Source organism: Aspergillus heteromorphus, assembly GCF_003184545.1.
Source record: "Aspergillus heteromorphus CBS 117.55 chromosome Unknown BO70scaffold_1, whole genome shotgun sequence".
Taxonomy (NCBI): Eukaryota; Fungi; Ascomycota; class Eurotiomycetes; order Eurotiales; family Aspergillaceae; genus Aspergillus; species Aspergillus heteromorphus.
Genome location: NW_020290406.1, coordinates 692,228 through 717,844, shown reverse-complemented (window position 1 = coordinate 717,844; position 25,617 = coordinate 692,228). Strand labels below are relative to the sequence as shown.

At 39.8% G+C, this 25,617-nt stretch overlaps 3 protein-coding genes across 3 annotated transcripts; all 3 read right to left on the bottom strand.

Moving 5' to 3' along the window:
* Nucleotides 1-5,111: 5,111 nt before the first annotated feature.
* Nucleotides 5,112-5,743, bottom strand: BO70DRAFT_5038 (uncharacterized protein). Its single transcript, XM_025548491.1, has 2 exons — nt 5,427-5,743; nt 5,112-5,354 (listed from the first exon to the last, which is right to left on the bottom strand). Exons 1-2 carry the CDS (start codon nt 5,603-5,605, stop codon nt 5,144-5,146), a joined length of 390 nt encoding a protein of 129 aa, XP_025403921.1. The 5' UTR covers nt 5,606-5,743; the 3' UTR covers nt 5,112-5,143.
* A 3,720-nt stretch (nt 5,744-9,463) lies between these two features.
* Nucleotides 9,464-10,757, bottom strand: BO70DRAFT_348600 (arabinan endo-1,5-alpha-L-arabinosidase; the record flags this gene model as incomplete). The annotated part of the gene is made up of 4 exons (XM_025541619.1): nt 9,464-9,602; nt 9,746-9,831; nt 9,907-10,383; nt 10,503-10,757. The coding sequence occupies 4 exons, from the start codon at nt 10,755-10,757 to the stop codon at nt 9,464-9,466; spliced, it is 957 nt and encodes a 318-aa protein (XP_025403920.1).
* Nucleotides 10,758-24,767: 14,010 nt separating this feature from the next.
* On the bottom strand, nt 24,768-25,508 carry BO70DRAFT_424922 (putative peroxidase; the record flags this gene model as incomplete). The annotated part of the gene is made up of 1 exon (XM_025547637.1): nt 24,768-25,508. One exon carries the CDS (start codon nt 25,506-25,508, stop codon nt 24,768-24,770), a length of 741 nt encoding a protein of 246 aa, XP_025403919.1.
* Between the last annotated feature and the right edge of the window lie 109 nt (nt 25,509-25,617).

Genomic DNA, 25,617 nt, shown 5'->3' with positions numbered 1-25,617 from the left:
GCTACCTGATTTGTACGACGTTGAGCCAGCACGCCACCTGTCACATATATATGCAAGGTAGGTACAACCATAAGTTGTGCAATCGAAATCGTATGCGCTTTTCAGATGTGAAAGAACCTGTATCTGATGGAGAGGAGGGAAGTCCGTCATGAGAAAGAATACCTCCATCGAGAGAATTGGCATAGTCGACAGAGTAAAGGATTAAAACTCAAGGCTTTCCCTCTCAGCTGTCAGCACATTAAACGGCCAAGACTGCGGACTTTCTATATTATCTTATTAACACATCTTACTGGGAAACAAATGCGTGGAACGTACAGGGTTGACCTGCAGCAGCCTCCTATATCCTGTAATATGACAAGAAGGCCTCGGAGCGAGTAGATGAGTATGCACGTCTGCTATGCAGATGGACTCCCGGCACACGCGGCTTAGGGGTCTGGTTTATCGCTGCATAGAGACCGAAACAAATGATACCGGCAGAGCATTCCGTTTTGCGAGTATACTCCGTGGCAACAGGCGAGAGGAGGTATGTTTTGATAAGCTCAGCGTAGCAAGAAACCTCAGGAAGACCGTCAAAAGCCCACCTCTCGAAAGAATGACTGAGTGTATCCGTCGCAGGCGGTAGCGGCAGGAGGGAGCCCCTTTTTTCAGAGATGAAATTGGCATTGATCGCTGGGAGAGTATAATGCAGGCCATGCAGAGGTCGACTCGGTCCAGGGAATGAATCATGGTCACATCTCCAGGCTCTCATCAACAGCACGGGGCAAACGTACAAGTCAGCAAGCACAGCTACAACCATCATGGCGATGGATGGATGGGATATCTGCCTCCAATATGAGCTTTTGTCATCGCAATAATGTTCCGTGTGCATTTGCGCTATCGATATTATTGTGTTGATGACATGTCCCGGCATTCTTCAATAGTACTCGCAGGCTGTGGGTTGCTTTGCCTGGGTGTTCCCTTTGGTAAACACTAGGGTTTATATAGGGACATCCTGATGGAGAGAAGGTGGCTCCATCCTGCCATCTGCACATGCCGCGGAATGTTGGCACGCACCGCACTGTTAAAGAAACAATGACAGCCCGGGCTGACCTGCGCTTCGATATTGAGGGCTCTGTTAATTCCTTGGCCCGCGAGCAGGGAATCAGTTTCCATGATGGAAAGCGAGGTGTGATAAGGGACAATTGGAAGATGGCAGAGTTGCAGGGAGGATATTGAAGCTGTTAACAAGACAATAACTCGGCTAGGATGTAACGTATTCACTATAAATAGGGATTGGTCCAACTGGCAACTGGTAACGCACTTCGAAATTCCAGAGACATAATTTCCAGGATCAACTCACCTGTAATCCGATACCCAAAGATGCTCGAATCGGAACTCCCAGTTCAAGACGCACTCGTGTAGGATGAATAATACTGCCACGCTCGGGCGCTGGCTGCCATGCAATAGCATGCTTATAATAGAGAAACCTCGATGGTTGGATCTTTAGATCCAGATATCGACAGAAAGTTCACCTTCCTCAAAGTTCCAAACTGTGTTGTTCTGAAATCAACCCCAGCAAGGATCATATCGGGGCAGAGTGTGTGCGATAGCCTCTCGCATCTGTCATTTTAGACCCGCCAGCGACGCAAGTTCTGCAGCGTGACAAAGGGCTTCCGACTACTCCTGTATCCTCGTTGTCTGCTTGGCCTGACTCGGTTGGGAGCCCCGATGGCACCGATGACAGTACAAGGCTTGAAAGGGGGTATGGATGATGACGAGTGCAACGTGTACGTGTTCTGCAACTGATCTCACTGCGAAGAGGCACATTCCGGAGAGACCACACTCTAGCCCAGTCAATGATTAGTGATGGACGGAAAAGATCGTGATCCAGTTCGGCACGCGAAGTATGGTAATTGTGGCCGATGGTTTCTTCGCAGCGCAAGCCATTAGATGACGTTTCTGGGAGCAGAGGATTGATATCAAGAAAGTCAGCCTGGGGAGATAGATTAAGGCCTGGCAAACGAACAGATACTTCAGTGAGCCGCTGCAAAACACCGAATGATACGCACAGGTCCAGTCACGCATTCCACTGAGGTGTGAACTTTCTCCTGACATCTGTCCTCGCTAGAGAGTGGCACCACAGGGCGCAAGCCGAGGATTATCGAGGATGAGATCCACGGTGTTGCAAAACATATTGAAGCCTGCAAGTTATCAACTCGGCTGTTCGGCGAGCATGGCGAAAGAGACTTACCATGTGACTTTCGATAACAATACAGCGAGCATAGGGAGCCCATTTTCTTCGCTGCTCACATCGCAGAAGATATTAAGAAGAGAACAGCCCCGGCATGCGACGCGAATGGGATCTGAACTAATCTTCTGGTCGCAGAACCTGAAATCCCATGGAAGCTCCGGACTGGACCAAAAGCCCAAAGCCGCCGTTGAAGACAGTCCCACCTATACTTCACTTGGGTGATAGCTCAGTCCTTGACAATATCCAACTGACGTTGAGGGCCAAGTGAACTGGGGCTGAGATTGGAACTGGGGGCAGCGATCGGTAGCCCTTCCTTGATCGAAGTTGAGATTCCGATTTCCGATATCAGGACTGATCAGCAGTCCTGTCATGCAGCTGGTATGCGCTGTATGCCCTGTCGTCGTGCATGATGACTCAGTAGCTGGTAGAAGCTCATACCCTCAATGAGCTACACAGATTGTGCTACAAACACCTTGAGAGGGGCTCACAAAGACCCAGTGGCATGTTGCTAGTGCCTAATTTCTAGTGCGTACCATCCTCATTTAAGATGCCATCCGCCATTCTCCTCGTTAAAGCAGAAGTAGCGACAAGGCGTTTGGATGATTGAAGACTGGCTGAAAGGCGTTTGGGACAAGAAGAGCACCATCTGATATGTGCTAGAAGACCGATGCTTGATGATTTCGAACTTGAGGGGAGGAAGAACGAGCCGTCTGAATCTCTACCGAAAGACGGAAGCCATCGTTATTTCTGCATTCATCCAGTCAAGCACCACTGATCATCTCCTTCTCCCCGTTGGAGGCCAGCCTGAGGTATCTCTTGCTCGTGGCAAGTGACTATTTTCCTTTCAGCTGAGGCTCGATGTCACACGCGGGAGTACACTTACCCAGATCTCAGTGTAGTTTCATCCATGGCCTGGAGCCATGTATCTTCGGGGGAAATGTGCCTCACCAGCTTGAGCTCAATCAGAACGGCTACCATTGTTGGAAGGTGTGTGAAGATGGACGGATGAAACAACACCCCGGCTGTTCGGGGAGTTACTGGGACCCGCATCTCAAACGCAGCGGCCTGTAGTGCTGCAGGGATGGCATGGGATGGGACCGCGCGGTGGAACAGACCTTCAATCCTGCTCGGATCACGTTGTCCAGGGCTGTATGCCGACCGTAGTTCTGCGGATATCCCTCAAAAGACCGTTGGTGATGAGGGCGATTGTCTTCGAGTGTTTGGGATGTGAAGAGAAGCGATGATGGACCGGAAACAACGAGATCAGCCCGAAACGGATAAGAAGGAAGATGAACTCCAAGACTATGAGTCTCACGGACGTCCATCGCTGGCTTAGCGCCTGGATAAACCCGTAGGAGGAGGATCCTGGTGCCGGATAAAATTGTTGTTCGGAGCGACAGAGACAGCCGCACTGCCTTCGTCTTCCATCCTTGTGTCGAAACATTCATATCCGACTTCATCAGCGAGCCAGGTAAGGAAACTCCGGTGCGTTGATGAAAAGGCCTTGGACGATGGGGGGGTCTCAGAGCCTCTCACGGAACTGGCATTTCATTGGGAGGCCTGAAGCGACATATTGCTCTTCTTGGATGGTATAGGCCGCGATTGTCAGGAATTACAACTGTCTGGCGTCTTGATGACTGGCCCGAGTCTGTCCGAGTCTCCAACGCTCGAAGGCGAAGATGACGGAAGACCCTGATACAAAGAGTCATCCTTCACAGGTCTTCCCGGAAATGGTCCACAAAAACAAGTTACTTCCACCCATTCTGCGGCGGAGAAAAGCCTGCCAGACAGCGTGAAGTCTGTAGTGTGGGTATCGGTCACTACGGGGTCGAAGCTAAGGGCTTCACAGTGACATAGGGTTACCTCAACTGCACGGCTGCGCATGTCTTGTCGATGCCGGTGGTTGGTAAATAGCGTACTTAAGAAGGTGACATGTCTCCTTCAAACTGATAGGGGGACTGGGAGATGAGTTAGCTATGTTTGCAGGGAAGGGCAATGGGGTCACTGTAACTGACACACATTGGATTATATCGAAGGTCCAAGGGCATAAAAGCAGCTTGATATCCTTACCCTAGTCCATCAGTTGTAAAAAGGGCCGATCCGGTTGGAGTTCGATCCACGAACAGGTTGAAGCTGGAGTTGATCCTAAAGCGATGATGAATCAGAAGAATAGAGTACTCAGAGAAAGTCGAGGCCACCAAGTGTGGTAGCACCGCCACAGTCACAGAGGACAAGACACACGATCGTACATCTTCCCTCTTGACGATATTCCCCCGCGGGTCAACGAGCCGACATAAGGTATCGCTGTCAAGACGGAGAAATAAAAGATACCCCTTCCACCATCACTGTTCATCCATGTGCCCGATCCAGCATTTTGGAAGGTTAGGCACCTCGAAACTGGGGCGTGGTAGACGCCGCAACCGATTTTTGTCAAGAGTAGTTAATAATGAGGGCAGGCTTATAAAGGGGAGATCAATCAGGCAGGCGTATTCAGAGATATATTCGTCATCGTCGGAGAGTGGAAAACTGAAAGTCTCGCAAAGCCGGAGAAAAAGACATCCACAGTTCCTCCTCCCATGTCCAGGGACCGAAAGGCCACCCAATGTGCCCCCTCCACAGTCAAGAATGAAGGGCCACATATCTCAAAGGCCAGTTCATCTTCGGCTGATGCGTGCTTTGCTTTCAGCCCGGGATAAACATAATAAACTCGTGTCATCCATGTCACTCCTCGGCACAACCCAACATAGCAATAGTGACGCATACCTTCGCGCAAAGTCATCATCATACACCTGGTCACTAAGCAAGAGCTTCATCCAGATGTCCAATTTTCCCAAAGTAATTGTGTTCTGACCACATTTACGCCATCTCCGGAGGGATCATGTACGCAAACTGCAGCATTAAAGTACGCCCCCATCATCTGTAAGGAGTTTCGTTCAAATGCCACGCCATGCCCGAAGCAATCGCAAAAGCAAACAGCAATATGGCCGGACAATGACTGGAAGATTCACGGACTGCCACCAGGCTATCGGGTTCCAACACTGCGTTCGGATCTAGATAGAGAGGCTTGTCATCTCGCGTGGGCTTGGTGATCCAGGTGGACAAGAATGCTGACTCTGTCTGGTTCCTGGTAGAAATACGGGTTAGCTGCCGCTTTCTTGACGAAAGATTATGGGTTTGGGGGGGAAGGGGGCCATACTCTGGCTGCATTGTTGGCGCTGTTACCATCGCAATCCACAACAGCAACAGCAGACCTTGAAGACGGGGGGGTTGGAGAAATGAAAGAGGAACCTGGCACTTTGCCGTCCGCGTCCGATTCGATTGAGGGGTTTTCATCCCATGGGAAGATTCCTCGGGTGTATCGAACTCAAGCTCCATGGTATGGTGATTCTCAGATACAAAACAATCGACTGACGAGCCTGGCGAAGATTCAATTCACACGGAAGGAGGAAAGAAGAGTGTGTCAACTGAGTGCGGCACACCTTCGAAAAGCTCTAATCAGCCACATTTGAATCCCGAGCCTGGTTTCAAGTTGGCCTCAAATACACTCGGATCGACCTCGTCTTTGTCCTCCCTTTCCCATCGCCACACCAGTGACCGGTCTCGGGTTGAAGAAGGCGGGCTGCGGAGTCATCCTGGCCAAGCTGGCTGCAACTCAACGTCGTGCCCATGTATGATACGATGTAATGTGGTCAAGCCCTTGCGGTCTGCTGCAAAACACTAAAGGTTTTGTTGTCTGCTTGACACATGTAAACTGGATCGCAGGTACCACCATAACAAAGGGGAGGTCGCTCGCTTTGATACGAGGCACTTCCTCCGATAGCCACGACACTGATCGCCTCTCCCGGTACAATCTTCACAAACAGTTAGCGAAGCTGCCTCTTAAGACAAGACATATGGGAATACCCGGGACACTAACCTGGCCGGTTGCATGTTTTGCCGTGATGTATAGCGCTGCGGCCTCTGCCTCGGAAATAAAACATATTTCTTCTGGTTCGCGTGCGTCTATTCAGGCCAGGACGGATATCACGAATCCAGGTTGCATACGAAAGGGAAAAGTACACTGGCTATCTCATCGATTCCTGTGCTTGGTGTAGTGGCAATATTCTAAATGCCGCAATTTGGGAGACACAACCTATGGAATCGGCGTCAGTATCACCAACAGCCACGATCCGGATGAGATCACATACATCTGGTGCGATAAGCGTTGACGCCAGTGTTGGCCAACCCAATATGACATTCCATCCAGTGAGATCTGAGCGAACATCCCCCTGCATCGCTTGCCGGCTAATGGTTTGATGCTGTACACAAGCCACGCAACGCAGCGCGCATGGCCGTCAGCAATCCCTCTGGGACAGCGGACTCGCTGTCCGGAGCATCACATCCATGCGGCGGGGACGGAGTGTGATGTGGTCACGATTCCCAGTTGATTGATTCATGCAGGACAACTGTTCCATGGCCATCCTCATCACCTCGCCACCGCGCAAAAAAAAGCACTGACGCGACGCGCGACTGAAATGCAAACGCGAAAGCGAAAGCGACCGCGACCGCAAACCCCTTCTCCAGAATCCCATTTCCCTTCACGAATATCAAGGCTGCGATGCGGCGATCCGATATTGGCGAGTTGTCCCGCCCACGCACCACCTCTGGAGGACGTGTCGGAACCGTCCGCCAGAGAGACCCCGACGGCAGAAAAGCAATGCCATCTCTTCCAATATGTAGCATCACCCGATATACCCAATCTGGGGATCTGGTACCTCGAGCGAATCGAGCTCTCCAGACACGTCTGCAAGACTGAGGATGGGTTCCGGACATGTCGTACTGGAGGAATGAGATGATCGTTCTTGTTTTTGATGCCTGTCGGGTGGGATTAATTCTGGGGATGAACGGGGGTGCAAAGTCTCAGTTGATGTGTTTCAGTCTGCAGTGCTGGAGATGGAGAAGGACGTAGTGGAGGAGGCAAACTTACCAGCCAAAGCCCTAGCAGCCTCCAAAGTAAACTCCACCCACGGCCAACATCCATTGTTAAGTCAGAGGAGGGGGCACTGCGCTTCATCTTCAGTCAGGTTTCCATACACAAGCACCATATGGAGGGATCATTCACAGCCGTATCCTCGTGTTTGTGTTCATCCCCGCACTTGATTCTAGCTTGCTGTTTTAGGTATCGGAAACAACATGTTGGCAACATATCTTTCCACCTGTACCGAGATATATATGCCGTCTCGACTTGACCCGTCTTCACCACCACCCCACACATCCCAAATCCTGGATGGTGAGGCATGGCATCTCTCCATCTGCGTCGGAGATACTCGTCACGCGGCACAGTACAACGTCGAAGGCCACACCACACCACACCACAGTGCTTCACTCGTTTCCTCTCCTGGAAGAACGGGAATTCGGACGAATACCAATTATCTCAACAAAGAAACCGGCCCAGTTTCGAACAGAGATTCTCGAAAGAACGGAATATGGCTGCGAAGACATACGAGAGGTAGACATGATCCGTGATCCACGTCCATCCACAGATGATACACGAGGGAAATATATCATGTATGTATATTCACCACACGGAAAACAAAGTATATAGTGATAGTAAATCAAAGAGAAGAAAAGTATATATAGGAGGCGACAAGAAAGAATAAGCCCACTTAGCTAGCAGTAACCTCGAGAATCAGATCTCATATATAGTACTCACACTCACACTCAGAATCAGAATCAGACTCACCATGACGGTGATAATAACCCAGAGCTCTTCACTGGACATCCCTCCAAACGACATCCCATCAACAGGTCAGGTCCGTAAAGTCCAGACTCGACCCCGCAGCCCTGTATTCCCTCATCCCTCATTCCTCATCCCTCATCTTACGGCGCAAACAAGCGCACATGGGCAACGCCCAGCCCCAACACACATACATAATGCGGAGGAACCTACCTACTTACCTACCAACCTGTACGGTAAGTCCAGTCCAGTCCAGTCCAGGCACCAAGCGAGCGAGCGAGCAAGCAAGCGATGCCACCTCCAAACACCGTCTCTGCCACATGTACCACCCCAGCCAGCCAGACAGTGATCTCGATGAATCCGATCGGGCCTGTCAGAGTGCGCTAACGGCTACTATACTACTGCCAGCTGCCCTTCCCTGCAGGTGCAGCTAGCCCTTGTCTCCTTGACAGAGATGTCCGACTGTCCGACCGACCGATCGACCGATCGACCGACAGAGAGATAGATAGACAAACGCGGTGTCGGCCTCGAGACTTGGCTAGGCTAGGCTAGGCTGAGCAGGACAGGGCAGGGCAGGGCAGTGCCACCTGCCACCTGCCACCGCGGCGGGTATGTGCAGGGGTGACAGTAACAGTGACAGTGACAGTGACAGTGACAGTACGGAGTACTCCGTACAGCATACCTACCGGTTTGGTCTGCCAATGTGAGTGTCAGTGTGACGGATAAGTCAATAACCCCCCATCACAATCCACAAAATGAATTCAACATCACCAACTCACTCAACTCTCGAGCAAGTTTAAACGCTGATTCCACGGTGTGGGAAAACAACACCCAGCGCGGTGGCAAACCAAGTACCACGTATTTTCTTTCTTGGATGTTGGGTTGATGTTGGAACTGGTTGCCCAGTCAACCCACGGCAGATAGTTAGTTATGCCTGACCCTGCTGCCATTCACCACTATACAATACAGGGATGGGGGTGTGGATTTGTTTGCCAGGTCGGTCAGGGGAGTTTGTTTGATTAGACCACCCACACATATCCCAGTGTTATACATAGTACATAGTACATACTATAGGTAGGGGTTTGTTTGGATTCCGAGTCGAGTCGAGTCGAGTCGAGTCTTGTACCTGGCTTGGCTGCCTGGCTGCCTAAGCATAGTATAGTAGCAGCATGCCAATTGTATCACCACCACATACTTTCCTTTCCTCAACCCTCATTCCCCCCTCCCCCAACAACACCCAAGTTCAACCCAAATCTTCAAAAATGCCATGTATGTATGTAGTATGTATGTATATAGTATTAACCGTACTATAAAACATTACGAAGTATGTTAGGTAATTAGCTAAATACACCGTCATCATCGCAACCCCCTATTAATCCGTACTACTGTGTACGCAAACAGGGTAACTAAGTGGGTAGGTCGCGTTCCTCCGCATCGTGTTTCACCGCAACCGACGATCCACATCCGCATCCGCATCGGACAATTAGAAGGCAAACCACTCACACCCGATCATCAACCTACGCCACGACAGGCCAGCCATCAGTCCAAGTCAGATTGTTCCAGCCGAATTGGTACTGGTCGACGGCCAGACCGATGTCCTTGTCGGCGTAGTGGTAGTAGACGATCAGGCCGTAGACGGGGTGGTCCAGGATGCCCCTGGAGGTTATGTATGTTAGTTATCTCATGGCCTAGGTAGGTAGATAGATAGAGGGCTGCGTTTGGGACGGGATCGGACCGTCGCCGGACGGCCAGCCAGCCACAATGAGAGAAAAAAAGGGGGAAGGAAGAAAGAAACTTACTGTCCGCCGGGTCCGTAGACGTAGTCGTGGCTGGCTAGAACGGTGGTTCCGCCGCTGTTGGTGCACGCGGTGCCGTCTTGGTCGACCTGGTGGATTGTTAGTCTACTCTGGGAGTATATTGGGGGGGAGATAAAAAAAAAAAAAAAAAAAAGGAAACATACAAAGTCGCCCGTTCCGGTCGTGGATCTGCAGACCACAATACGGTACTCGTCACCCTGAGCAGGAAGGGAGGTGGTGTATCCTTGGGCGGTTCCGGAGGAATAAGTGAGGTAGTAGTAGTCCTCATACTCGAACATGAAGGCGGCCTCGATGTCGTGGTTGCCCGAGGCATTGTAGGCCAGGTTGGTGTAGCTATCGCCGCTGCTGGTCAGGGAGTCGGTCATCTCGACCTGGAAGATCCCCTGCCAGTAGGAGCCGAACTGCAGGTAGGAGGCATCGCCGATGGTGATCCAGTTGGGGTCAATGGCGTTGTAGTCGTCGGAGGTGCTGGATGTGACGCCGATCTCGCCGTGGTCGGTCCACGACCCGACCTCCAGGGTGGTGGAGCTGGCCACTCCAATGGTCGAGTTGCGGCTGCCGAGCGCGGAGCTGGCATAGTACATGTAGTAGGTGCCGTCGACGTAGTGCACATCCGGGGCCTGCAGGAATGTTAGTTAGGGCTGAACTCTGAAGACGGCGGGGCGGACGGGAGGGAAGGAGGTGAGGTGGTATGGTATGCCGGATGTTATGTGTGTGTGTGTGTGTGTGTGTGTCTTACCCAGAGATTGGAGGCATCCCCCACGGTAACAATCGAGCCACCGGGCAAGGCATACCCCAGGTCGGTCCAGGGACCCTCGATCGTACTGGCGGACGAGATGTGGATGCCTCCTCCCGTCGAGAAACGGAAAAAGCTGCCGTCCGACTTGCGTTGGATCACGTTGGGGTCATGGGCCCAGCATGATCCCGAGCAGGTACCCGGGTCTGAGTAGGCGTTTACCAACGCTACACAGAGTAGCAGGATGTAGGAGAGCATGGTGATCGAGGGGAGGGGGGAGGGAGGGGGGAGTAAGAGGAACAGAAGAGGATGTAAGGACGGAATGGTGTTTTCAATTCATCCAGCACACATGGTCGAGCGAAGAAGGGCCTTTTATGTACAATTGGGGTCGGCTATGGAGTGGGTGATTCTCCAGTCTCCAATGTCTAGTCTAGTGTCTGGTCTAGTGTCTGGTCTCCCCTTCTCCATCGGCAACTGTCACCTTGACGGTGCTGCAGAAAGGCAGCCTTGCAAGTAAGGGCCACACTAGAGATCCGGCTGAGCTTACGCATGCATTGACCTCGGGTCATTCATTCTCTCGTAAATTAAGAGAGGGTCAATGTCAAGAAGGGCGATTCCGTGGCCGTGGCCGGAGCCGACTCTTCTTCCCCTTGCTGCCCAGGGCCAGACCAATCACGCCTTTGCAAATCGCTTTGACTTTAGGGACGAGACTAGCGGCAGTGGAGGCGGTCGTGACCTGGATATGCAGATTATCCGCATCGACGTGGACCATGGTTGCTGGCAGACCAACCTACCGTGCTCAGACAGGCCCTGAGGCAGAGAGAGGGCCGGATGGAGACAAGCCAGCCCAGTTGCAGACCAAGCAGAGCGCGCCCGGCCAGACGGGAATCAGGCAACGGGAATTAATTGGAAATGCATGAAAAGTCCAAAAGGACATAGACAAGGTTTAGGGTCGCTTCTAGCGTCAGGCAGCTGATCGATCGGGTGGTCTCCATCACATTGCCCTTTTGGGACCCCATGACTGCAAGTCTGGTCCTGCATCCGAAAAGTGGGTATGCTCGGGTGTCGGCTCCAGGGAGGAAATGCTGACTGACTGACTGACCGACTGACTGTTAGGTACTTCCCAGAGGGTAGACTGATCTGCCCGTGATGGGTCTGGAAGGGGTTGCCTAGAAGTCACGGCAATAAATGAGGGTTGGGGTTTGGGGGGGTTATACTCGGGACGGAGGCATAGTACGGGTCAACACTGGGGATCGCCTCACCCTTTTCAACCTGTACCTCTTTGTTTGTCTCTTTCTGTCTGTCTGTCTGTTTGTCTCTCTCTCTCCTTGATCTCATCTCCCCCCATTTACCCCATGGCGTCATCGCCCATTCACTCCCTGCCACATCCCCCACAGCAGCTTGGCCTGACGTGTCAATCCCAGCGCGCCAGAGGCCACACCTTGAAGGCAGAACCGGGCTCTCCGCATGCGGTGATTGGACTTGGGGGGAGCTTAGCCTCCCCAAAGCTTGGACTAGCGGACGCCTCGAAGGCCATTCGGGAAGCCATCGGTCGATCATGGGGGGCTTGGGGGGGTTTGGGGAATTTCCACCCAATGGCCCCCGAGCCGTCGCGTTGGCTTGTCGGCGGCCATGGCGGAGCGACGGGGAGCTTGCCATTTGCATCGGGATGTCGTGATGGGATCCCCAGATCCGATGATACTATTACAGATAGTAGTAGTGCACTCACTCCGTAGATAGTGCTAGTCACATCTGCCCTGGTGAGGATCCTATCCACTGTGAGGGGAAATCATCCAAACTAGAATTCTGTTCATGAAGAAAGAATGCCGCTCGGGTGTCCCAGTTTACAGTAACATTACCACTTGGGTACATTTGCATCAGGGGATTCGATCTAGAAGGTCGCACAGCCTTTCGCTTTGTTTACTCTTTTTTTTTTCTTTTTCTTTCTCTTTCTCTTTCTCTCCAGCCTTGCCTCTCTTATGTCAGCGTGAGGTATCTTATTCTTAGCCTGGTTCTTGGTCTTCTGTCCCGAAGCCGTCGGCGCCAGCCGTCAAGGGCCGAAAGTGTCCAGAATTTGGGCCCGGGGCGGCACAGCACTGTACCATGATCGTCTCACGAGGGTATCTATTCATAATGATGGTGGTGAAAGTGGTGGTGGTTGTCCTCATGGCATGGCGAATGTGATGGTGCGACCTGCACTAAGGATGTCGTGACTTTGACTGCCCCATCATCGAGGGGAGAACAGAGACAAAGTACACGATGGCACGGCTCATAGTCATCATGACGGGAGCCTGACCCTGTCTATACCCGCGTCTTCTATCGCGGGTCGCGACGGCCGAACAAAGGGCTTCCTTCCAGCGGGGGGAGTTGGGTTTGGTGTTCCGGGGCCGTGACTGGCCAAGGAACACGAGAACAGAACAGCCATGATGATGACCGCATGCAGCCACTTTCGAGCCATTCTTACTACTACTGCCACCTACAGTACGGAGTAAATACTTACACTGCCACTGCCACTGCCACTGCTACCACGGACGACAACGCACCGTCGCGGATTATTCCCTCCACTGCCTCCTCCGCCCGCACATTGCGGTGAGAAATTGATTATCTGCAGGTCGGACTCCGGATTGTCAGTTGATTACTCCGCGTGGCTAAACCTGCTACTTTTCCAAGGAGGTAAGTATATCTGCCCGCCCCGTCGCCGAGGGAATTGCAAGCATCAGTAGCGATTGCGCCTTCGAGGGTACTTCCCACTCGTCCAGGGGCCGGTTTATCGTTCCGCTGTGGGTATCGACCGTTCATTACGTGCATTGACACTCTGGCGCCATATGATGTGCAAGACGGGGGGGGGGGGGGGGGCCGGTGGATCCTGCGGAGATTTTGGCTATTCTCCGAGAGAAGGTAGAAGCACTGGGTTGCTATCGATTGATTATTATTTTGATTGCCTATATTGTTGACTCGGCAGTCGGCTGAGTTGAGTTGGCAGGCTCACTCGCTCGCTCGGACTGTGCCAGTTGTCGTACTGCCAAGGGGGAAGGCGGAAAGAGGTGGCGATTGCCCCTTTGGGTAGTTGCCGCGGCAGAAATATTAATCAGACAGATTATCTCTTTATCTACAAATTTCTATTATCTAGTTAGTAGAGAATTAATTATTATTTTACTAGTATCTTATTATTTATAAATAGTTTTATCTAATATTTTTATTATATAACAAGAGCTGCCTATCTATAATATATTATAATAAATCAAATTATTTTTATTATTATTAAATATAATAATTAGAGCCCAATAAGCCGCGGATTAAGAATAATTATTATTTTTTATATTTTTATATTTTTATACTTATTTATCTATCTATTCTATATTTATTTTATTAAAAAGTAGATATTACTTCAGTCTTTATAAGAAAAGTAATTTATTATCTAGTCTTTAATAATTAAAGATAAGAAGAAAACTTTAAAAACTTTAAATTAAAGTAACTATAGTTAATTAATTAATTATAATTAAATAAAACTAATTAATCACAAATAATTAATTAAATATAAAAAATTATAATATTATATATAAATAATCAGCCGATATTTATCAGTAAGTCAGATAAAAATATTAGACTATTTATAAATTAATATTATTATATATAATATAAAATATCTAATCTTAAGAGTAATAAGCTAAATAAAGCTAAAGCTATAATAATAATATTAAACTTATAAAATAAAACTTTTTAATTTATAAATATATTATCTTAAGTTAATTAGCTAAATTATAATATATTAAAAACTTAGCTACTAGTTAGATTTTCTCTGAAAAAATTAATTAACAGAGTCTAAATAATAATAAATAAGATAGCTAACTTACAATAAAAAAATTAAATTATTAATAAATATATTAATAAAGTAAAAAGTATTAATTATATAATATTTATTAATTTAGAATAGCTTCAGAGATCTCTAATTATATAATTTATAAAAAAATTAACTAATAAGACTGTCTATATTATATTATTAATATATATAAAAACTCAGACACAGAGAGTGATTACTATAATTAAAGTAGTCTCGGCTATTAGTATTACTAATAATAATATAAAAACTAAAATTATATTATAATAAGCTATTAAAATCTTGCAGATAATAAAAAATAATATAAATAAGATTAAGATTATTTTAAGCTTATAAATAAATAATAAAACTATAATAGAGACTATAAAGATTTAAAATTATCTTATTATTAATAAATTTATAAAAAAGCTAAAAAGCTTAAAAATTATTAATAAATCTTAATCTCAGTCTTAGTCTCAGTCTTATATTTAATAAGATTAATTATAATTCTGTTAATCTTCTGATAATATAAATAATTAAATTTATTATTATTATAAGAAATAAGAGTATATTATTCTAATATATATAAATCTGCTCTTATTATTAAAAAATTAGAATTAAATATAATAAAAAAATAGAGTAAGAGCTAATTAAGCAAGATAAATAAAAAAAATAAGAGAATAATATCTAATTTTAAAAATATTTTTAAATACAGAAAACAACAGTAATTTATTAAAATAAATATTAAATAAAAAAATAGAATTACAGATTAAATTTATATTATTAGATAAAAAATCTTAGTCTATATCTTAATTAATAAGTAGTCTGAATATTAATTATATTAATCTTAATAATAATATAATTAAAAAATAGATTATAAACAGAAGCTATATAATTATAGATTCTTATATAATTAACTTAAAAATAAAGATTTAGTAAGAATATTAGTCTAATATATTAAAATAGTTATAAAAAATATATATAATAACAGAAGAGAAAAGATAACAAAAAAAATTTAATAATAATAAATTAAAAAAATTATATTAGTTACTTCAGAATTATTTATTAGATTAATTATTATTATAATAAATACTAAATTTTCTAGACAGGGGTATACAGTAAGAAGATAGATTAATAAACTAAATAAAAAAAACTTAGATCTTTATAAGATCTTTAATAATATTATAATTAAAATATTACTGACTTAATTACTTAATATTATTCTAATTATTTATATTAAGATTAATAAACTTATAAAGCTTCAGGTCAAGAAGAATAATATTATTAAATTAAATAATAAATAAAAAAAAAAAAAGTCTGTTAAATATATAAGATTAATATATATTAAGAAATTAATATATACAGCTAATCTCAAGTATTATAATAATTATTTATAATCAGCTTATTCTGAGAAAATTATCTTATTTTTTATATATATTAATCTATAGATTATAATAACTAATTAGTAGTTATAGATATTATTAGTCTGTTATATTTTAATAAATAATAGCTCAGAATATAATCTTATTTTTTATTATATAATAAAAGTCTTGAAGACTAAAATTATTTTAATAAAAATAATTAATAAGATAACTACAAAGTAAATATTAACTTTTAATTTATTAATATAAATAATAATAATTATATATAGAGTAACGCGTGTTGTGGCTGCTCTGATAATTAATAATATTCCTAATTATATAATTCTATTAGACAGATATTAAATAGCTATAATTAATATAAAAAATAACTATATAAATAAAACTTATATCTTATAAACTAATAAAAATAAATAGATAATAGTATTATAATTAATTACTCTTAGTAGTTAAGATATTACAGAAAAGCAACTAAAATTAATAAGAATTATTTTATTTTTATATATTAAACTTAAGAAGAATATTATATAGAAGCAGCTTCTGAAGATAATTAATAAAATTTAAAATTAGATAATTAATAAAAAGAAATATAAAGTAGACTTTAATTTATTAAATTAGATTAATCTAGTATAAGCCTGAGACTGCTAAATAAAGATTTTAATTTAAAAGAAGAAAAAAAAAAGAGTATATTAATTATAAGAATTAATCTAATTATATAATTTTTTTATATATTAAAGAAAGATTTACTGAAGAAGAAAGTAAAAAAATATAAAAATATAAAATATTCTGTAATAGATTAATTAAGTAATTATTAAAGATATATATTAATTATAATAATAGAGATATATATATAGATATATAATAATATAGAATTACTAGATAAACTGATTATAAAAGAGAATAAGTATTAAAAAATAATATTATTATTATTTTTTATTTAAAGAGATTTATTTATATTAGATATATATAATATATTAATAATATAATTTATTAAATATAGAATTCTGACTTTCTCTGGAATTATTCTAAAATAAGTAAAATTAATATTATATACACAGAAGAAAATTAATTAATAGTTAAAGAATCTATCTTTAATACTGATTATTAATATTATTATAAATTATATATTACTTTAATCAGTAAAAATAAAGTTTTTATTAAAATTAAATAGTAATTTATTATAATCTTTAGAAAAGCTATAAATAATTTATTAGTATATATAATTAAATATAGCCATTATTAAAATAAATTATTTAATATAAAAAATTAAGTCTATTTTAAATTAATTATTAAATCTATAATAAAAGATATTTAACAAAGCTAATATTATAAATAACTACTGAATTATATTATTAGCATCGGAATATATATATAAGACTATATTTAGTATTATTATAAGTTAATTTTATTATTTATAAATAAAACAAGATCTGACAGAGACTTCTGGTATATATTATTAGTTAAAGAATCTTATTATAAAAAATATCTCTAAATCTTAAGAAAAACCAGCTTTGATATAATTATCTGCAGTTATCTTTAAGTATTTTATAAATAATAATCAGTTGAATACTAAGATTATTGAGGATATAATTAATTTTATATATTTTAAATATTTCTCTTAACTTGTGTGATTATAATTAATATTAAATCTAATAAAAATAAAGTTTTTTATATTAATAATATAGATTCTTAGATATTAATATATATAATCAGAAATATAGCTATCAGCAGCTAAACTAGAGATTATAAAAAACTAGTCTGTATCTATAAATAAATAAACTCTTATAAGATTTCTATATATAATACTATTCTTAAAAATCTATATATTTAAATATACTAATTTAATAAGAATTATAAAAAATATATTAAAATATAAGAGCAAGAAAATTATTAAGTAATTAATTAATTTTAAATAGAATATAAAACAGCAGCAAGTCTTTAATAAAGTTAAATAATATATTAAAATAATATAACTATCTAAAGATAATAATCAGAAATAATATTATCTTAATATAGATATATCTGATTATAGACTTAAAGAAGTATTATTTTAAATTAATAATATATTAATTAGAATAAGAACTTTATAATATATATAAAAGTAGAAATACTTAATTATATATATATTTTTTATTTTATTATCTACAGAAAGACAATATCACACTACAGAAAAAAAAATTCTAATAATTATTAGATATCTTAAAAAAGTAAGATAATTAATAAAAAAATTATATTATTCTATAATTATTTATACTAATTATTTAGTAATATAGTCGATATTTATTAGAGTATTAAATATAATTAAAAAAATTATATATTAATATTATTAACTATAAGAATATAATATTAATATTATATATATCTCTGATTATTTATAAATAATAGCCGATAGATTATTATAATTATTATATTAAAAAACTTATAAGAAGTAATCAGAGTTTATTTTTCTAATTTTTATTATAAAAATATATAGATAAGCAGAGCAGTGAGTAGAGCAAAATAATATATAATTAAATAAAGTTAATTATTAGAGATTATCTAAGTAATACAGCTGAATTATTAAACAGCTGCTAAATAATATAATTAATAAAAATTTTATAAAATAATTTAAATTTATTAATCTTAAGAAAGAAGTATATCTGGTCTACAGAGAGAAAACTCAGAAATAAATATAATATATATTATTATATAAATTATTATCTATCTTATATAAATTATATAATTATTATAGATATTTTATAATTAAAATTACTCTGAGTTAAGTAATTAATTATTATTATTAATTAAAATATTATAATTTAATATAAAATATTATATATTATATAAAAAGTATCAGCTAGCTGGCCCGAAGATATTATATAATATATTATACTTAATAATAATACTTGAATTTATAGAATTATAGATAATAGACTATATTAAATCTATTATTTTAATATTAATTATAGATAATTAATATATTCTTATTACAGTTAATTATTTCAGTAAATATATAGTTATAGAGATACTATCTAAGATTATAGCTTAGTAATTATTTAACTTTATTAAGCAAAATATTATAAAAATATTTAATTAGCTGATAAGATTCTACACAGATAATAAAAATCACTTTATTAAAATTAACTTTTATAATATAATCAAGTATAAGAAAATTAAATATATAACTATAGTAATAACAGTACTATAATTAATAGATCTTACAGAGTAGATTATATAGATAATAATTAATTTATTAAGAATAATAATTTTAAAAAACAAAATCAGTATATTTCAATAAAATAAGTTTCTTAATATAATTATATAGTTAATTAATATAAGAGAGATATAATTAATAAAATTTATATTTATTAAAATTCTTTTAAGATATAAATTAAGATATTTAAGCTTAATATTATTATAAGAATAAATTATATAGAATATTATCCGCGAAAGATAAGATAATCTTATAAATAATAATAATAATAATTAGTTAGCCAGAGTATAAGTAATAAGAAATAAATAATTAGATAAAATAAAAAAGGCTTTACAGTAGTATTATAAATAATAAAATATATTTAATTTTTTAAAAAAAATAATTATAAACAACTTAGTATTCTTACAGAGAACTATAATTAATAAAAATAAAAAAAGAAAATTAGAATTCTAATAAACAGAGCTATTTTTAATTAAAAAAGTATTAAATTATTAATAATCTATAATTCTGAAAGATATTATAATATATTTTAATATTAGAAAGTATTATATTAATTATTTAAAGCTATTTTATATAAGATTTCTTAATATTATAAAAAAAGTATAAGATCTTACAGTAAGAAGAAAGTAATAATAATAAGAAATTTTATATTATTAAAAATAGAGTTAATAAAAAAGAAGCACTGCGGCTACTGCTAGAGAGTTATTTTTAAAAAAATAAATATTAATAATAATTAATAAGAATTATTTATTAATCTATATTTATTTATTTAATTACTTAATTAACTTATCTTATCTTGCTTAATTAACTTATCTTGCTTAATTAATTTATCTTATTTTATTAATTTATATTATTATTATTTTATTTTTTATTTCTAATTTTTTATTTATCTTTTTTACTCTTTATTTTTTATATAGTACTTTTTATATTTCTTATTTTTATTCTTTTTTTTTATATATTCTGCTTTAATTTTATTTATTCTTTTTATCAGTAACCGCAGTATTAATATAGTAATAATAATTTTTAAGTTATAAAATAAAAACTGGAATAATTATAATTTAAGTTTAAAAAAATCAGAATTAAAGCTTAAGATTAGAAAAGAAAAAGATAATATTATATTTATAATTATAGTTTTAAAGAAAAAGAAGAAGAACTCAGACTTTATATTTATTAAATCTAATAGTTCTTTTAATAGTTCAGATAATTTTTTTAATAATATAATAATATTAAATAAGAGTAAGAATTTAATTATTAAATTATCTTAAGAGATTATAGCTAGAGAGAAGTTAATTCTTATAAATATAAAACTTACTTAAGTTATTAATATATTAGTAAAAAATAAAAAGTCTTATTATAACTATTTTATAAAAACAGAGAAACTATAAACAAAGTATTATTTTATTATCTTTATAAAAAATATTAACAGTAATTTTAAGTTTTTTTTTAAAGTAAAATAATCTAATATAAATTACTAAGAACTGTAATATTAGTATTAATTATATTTAAATATACTAATTAATTAAGATTAGAATTAAAAGTAAGAGTAGAAAATCCGAAAGAATAAATATATATATAAAAAAAAATTTAAAAAATTAGAAATTTTTAAATTTAAAAGAATTTAATAAAAATAATTAATATTAGTTATTTTATAAAATTAGATTATTATAAATCTACTGAATTCTATAATTATTAAAGATATTATTATAAATAATAAAGTAACTAAAGTCCAGACTTTAAAAAAGACTATTATTTATAAATATATTATAAAATAAGAAACAGAAATAAAATATATAAGAGATTATTATAATAATATTTAGAATCTAATAATCAGAGTTAAAGCTTTGAAAATTTAATTAATAATTAAAACTCAGAATCTTAAAGTTTAATAGATTAATTATATAGAATAGTTTTAATTAATAAATATTTAATAGAATAATTGAGTATAAATATTTTAAGATAAATATTAAGAGATTTTATAGTAAATAATAAAATAAAGACTGAATAATTAGTCAGAATATTAGTTTATATTATATTTAAAGTAATTATTCTAGATAATAATTATAAAAGAGATAAAAAAAGATTATAAGAAATATCTAGTAAAGCTATATAATAATTATATAGAGAAATTTAAATATTTATAGATATATTATTATAAAAAAATAGTTAAAACTATAGATCAGTATCTCAAGCAGATTAAATAAATAAAAAAAAAATATAATAAAATAATAAGTATTTATACAGCCTGACTTTAAAAAATTAGTAATAATATTAAATTAATTATAAAAGAGATAATAAAGTTATATTTTTTAATTATATCTATATTATCTAATAAGTCAGGCTATTAAAAATTAAGAATTATTATTATTATTCTTAACTATTATCTATTATCTTTATTATTATTATTAAGAATTATAATTAATAATAAACAGAAGAAGAGTTGCTAAGAAGAAAAATAAAAAAAAATAATAATTATTTTTTTAAATAATTACTATAATAGAAATATTAATCAGAAAGATTATCTCTTTATCTATAAATTTCTGTTATCTAGTTAGTAGAGAATTAATTATTATTTTACTAGTATCTTGCTATTTGCGAATAACTTTATCTAATATCTTTATTATATAATAAGAACTGCCTACCTGCAGTATATCATAGCAAATCAAATCATTCTTACCGCCACCAAGTATAACAGTACGCATGTATGTATGTATGTATGTAAGTATCTCGTAAGTATGCGAACCCGATGATTCCCCTTTCAGCAAAGCGGGCGGATGGAGCAAGGAGCAAGGAGCAACAAAACTTGCGCCGTAAAGGGTTGAGTTTGAGGAAATGTAAGAACACGGCTCATCTCATCCATTCATCCATTGACTTTGACTTTGACTGTGAAAATCGTGGGGGGGAGCGAAGGAAAGAGTTTCGTCCGATCTGGTTTTTGAGACAATCGATCGACGGGATCTGCTGGGCCGTGGTAATTAATAGTCAGTATATTACCATTTCCGCCGACCACATTGGCCAACCTCGGACATAGGGGGCTGGTCTGGCCTGCTATGTCCGAGCGGATTCGCATCGACCTTGTAGGAGTTGAATAATTACATATCCGGCCTGGCGAAGATGGAAATCATCGGGGATCATCACAATTATTTTATCGCATCTGTATGCACTGTCATGATGCGGTACCACAACAACAACCACCACCCAGATATACTTCCGCCATCAGCCACCACCACGGCCTTCAATGCGCCATGCGATGTCATCCGAACAAACCCTACTTGCGACTTACAATTTCCAAACTGAACCAATATACAAAACAAAATACCCTCAAATCAAAGCCAGCTTCGCCTCAGTCACACCAATACTCACTTATCTACAGTCCCAAATCTATTTTAAGCACACACGCAAGGGAGAACAAAAGAAAGAAAGAACGAAAGACAGATAGGTAGAACGTCAAGTTTCATCGCCCCGATCAACAAAAGCAACCACACACTGAATTACATACCTACGTACCTGTCAATCATCCCCCCGAACCATCCCCATCAACCCGACAAGTCTCATGCATCCTGCAGGGGCATCAGATCCATCGCCGCGAACGGTAATCTGCACAGCACCACCACCGACCACTCGAGTCAAGGCGACACGCGTCCCGACATCCAACACATGGCGGTGGCTCCCTCAAGCTTCTGCCCCTGACGATGAGGAAACCTTGAGAGGCGCGTTCCTGCAGTAGTTAGTCTTTTCGGGCTTGATGGGGGATTTGCCACTGGTTTTGGTGAGTGTCAGAGGATGGTGCTAGCTCGATATAATTCCTTAGTAGATCGACTCTCCAACGTATAAACGGCAGGGTAAGTATCCCGAGTATCCTTATACCACAGTAGAGATAGATAGACCTTGCGATAATCATATTACCTACCGTCCATCACATACGGTATCAAAATCATGATCCGCGCGATATCAACAACACAACCACTCCAACACCTACTAATATTACATACTCAAACAAACCCCATCTTCCCTCCAGTCTATCTCCCTTAGCAAATACCTACTATCCATCTCCACAAACACCAATCCCACGCCCAGAACCCCCAAGACCAAGTATGAACAGCATGATGACGCGTCCTGTCATACACATCACGAATCAGGTCCCCGCGGTTGGTCCACATGAGCTGTTCTGATACGGCGATAAATATATCCTGCGGTGGAGATCTGTATGTAGAGCTCTGCGAATAATAGAGTATAAATATTTGCCTTTTGTTTTATTTAACTTAAATACGGTTGTTTGGGTGTTGGGGGTATAGTATAGGGGTAGTATACCTTAGGGGTAGTAAGTATGGATAGTTATCGGATGCAGGTACGGAGTAAAGGATGGAGTCCGTGGTCGAAGAGTGGATTTGTTTTGAAACATTAGAAGGCGCAGTTACGGATGTGTTTACTGGTTTTGGCGGAGCATTGGTTGGGACGGTATGGTGTGTCCTTGGATCGGTATTGGTGAGTTGTGCTGGATATTGGGTAGGGTCGGGTTGGCCTCTATCTTGTAGTTGTGGTGGTGTGTATAGAGTTCTAGGTCTTTGATCTATATGCGACATACGGTAAGATAGGATAATTATTGCTTTTGTCCCTGCAATTTCCCCTGAAGTAGGTAGCGGGAATGCACATGTTTGCCTTTATCGTCGCAGCTAGCATTAATTTATACAAAGGTATATGTAAATGTGATTGATTTATCATGTATAAAAAAGGGCAAATAGCATTTGTTTCAGGAACACACCGCGCGGACTCAAGATCTTAAAACCTTCCTCGAGCTACCCTTTCCAAAAGTCCACCTACTTACCATCTATATCTACTGTTGTTTTTCTTTCCCTGCTCTTCTCAACCCATTTTACCTCTCCGTCGCACCAACCTCAGAATAAACATTCCAACTCATGAAAGTAAGATATATACTTCGCTAAATATTTACAACCTACTAGATACGTTCCAATGCAAGGCTCGAGCAATTCGAATCAATGAATTGGATATTTCTTACTAAGTAGGTAGTATTTTCATCGGCCCCATCAAGAGCCATGCCCAGCCACAACCAAAAATGACGCCAAGACTTTATATTTATATATAGTGCCCAACTGGATTGATGTACTTTGACGTGCTTACAATCTCTTCATACACTCACACGGTACTTGGTAAATATCTATATGTAGAAAGGTAAGCCCCACGGCTCTCCTTGTACATTACCCGATTAGGATAGATTGGACCTGTTTGTAGTCCTGGCCGCACTAGTCCCTTTCAGGCCAGTATCCTCTGGACCCTTCTTTGAAGCATGAGGAGCCAATCGCTTATACGGCCATTTGAGTGGTCATTTGGAGAGAAGACTATAAGGAAGAGCGATTGGACAAAAAGACCATCGGGGATGATTCCCTAAATTCTCGAAGGCGTTCAGCTGGTCAAGTCATGGCTGGCTGATCGGATCTGTCACATTGTTCCAAAATTAGTAGCGCGGGACGCCTGATCCCAACCAAGTGAGAGGAGACAGAACACTTCCAATTAGACAGCTGGGGAGGCAGTAAGGTCCTCTCATGATATTATGGATGGTGGATGAAGAGCCATGGTTTGAGTCTGATGGGATTGACTTGGGCATTTACTGTTGTCCAATTAGTACTTTGTAAACAGCACACATTCTCCATCTTGCCATCTGCCAAAAGTAAAACATCGATCAAAATCCGGACTGGACTACCCTGCATGCGGTGGATACAGTCCTGCAATCTGAGCCTGCATCTGTCATTCTATCCCAAACAACCCTCCACTCTCCCCTCCCCAGATTACCCCCCCCTCATTCCATCCCCTTCCCCACCCCCCAATCCGAATCCACCCCAGTCGAAGCCGACGGAGTCTAGACTCTAGAACGGCCACGCATAATGCGAAATAAGCAACAACACCGGAATCATCTCTGGAAAAAACGCCTTCAACCGCCGTGGCTTCCAGCCCTCATTATACGGCAACCTCTCGTCCCCAAACACGGCACGTACATACTCCCCCGGCACGCCTCTGGAGACGCCCTGCCCGAAAACGCATCGCAGAGCGGCCATCTCCGCACACCCAACATAGTGCTCGAACTTCCCAAACTGCAGGTGTGGGTTGATGCGCTTCTGCTCCTCGTATCGCGTCTTCCGATAGCTGCCCAGCACGCTGGACCGGTATCGCCCGTCTTGGGACGCCTGGATGAACTGCTTGTATAGGTCCGGGTCTAGGTGGATGCAGTCGCCCAGCTCGCGGTCCTGGCGCGTGATCGACACGTCGTGCTCCAGGGCGTGGGGCCGGCCGACTTGGTCGAGGTTTAGTACCGGGATGCCGTCCTTGTTGACTTGGTTGGGATCGCGGAGGCCCGCTCGCGAGGTCCCTGGGGGTGCGTGGGAGGGGTCGTCGGCGTGGACTTCGAAGACCCGGCTGACTAGGGCGGTGGCCACGTCGAAGCCGAGGCCGATGTATTGGATGGCGGATTTGAGTTGAGTGGCCGTGATGTCCCGGCCATTGCGGGCGATGAGGCCGTGGTTGGCGAGGGTGTTAAGGACCGGACAGGGAGATCGGAGGTCGTCGGGGCCTGCGGGGTGGTGGTCGTGCTCGTTTCCTTGAAGGGCCATCTTGGGGGATCGTGGATGGGGATGGAGAGGGAGAGGGAGAGAGAAGCGAAGGGGGAAGCGACAGGTCCAGCTCATATAGGCGCTGCGGTCAGCGTGTGGCGTGGACAGG

Coding starts and splice junctions, on each gene's coding strand:
- BO70DRAFT_5038 (XM_025548491.1), bottom strand. CDS start 5,605: ATGGAGCTTGAGTTCGATACACCCGAGGAATCTTCCCATGGGATGAAA. Junction 5,355..5,426: donor GCGCCAACAATGCAGCCAGA/GTATGGCCCCCT, acceptor TATTTCTACCAG/GAACCAGACAGAGTCAGCAT.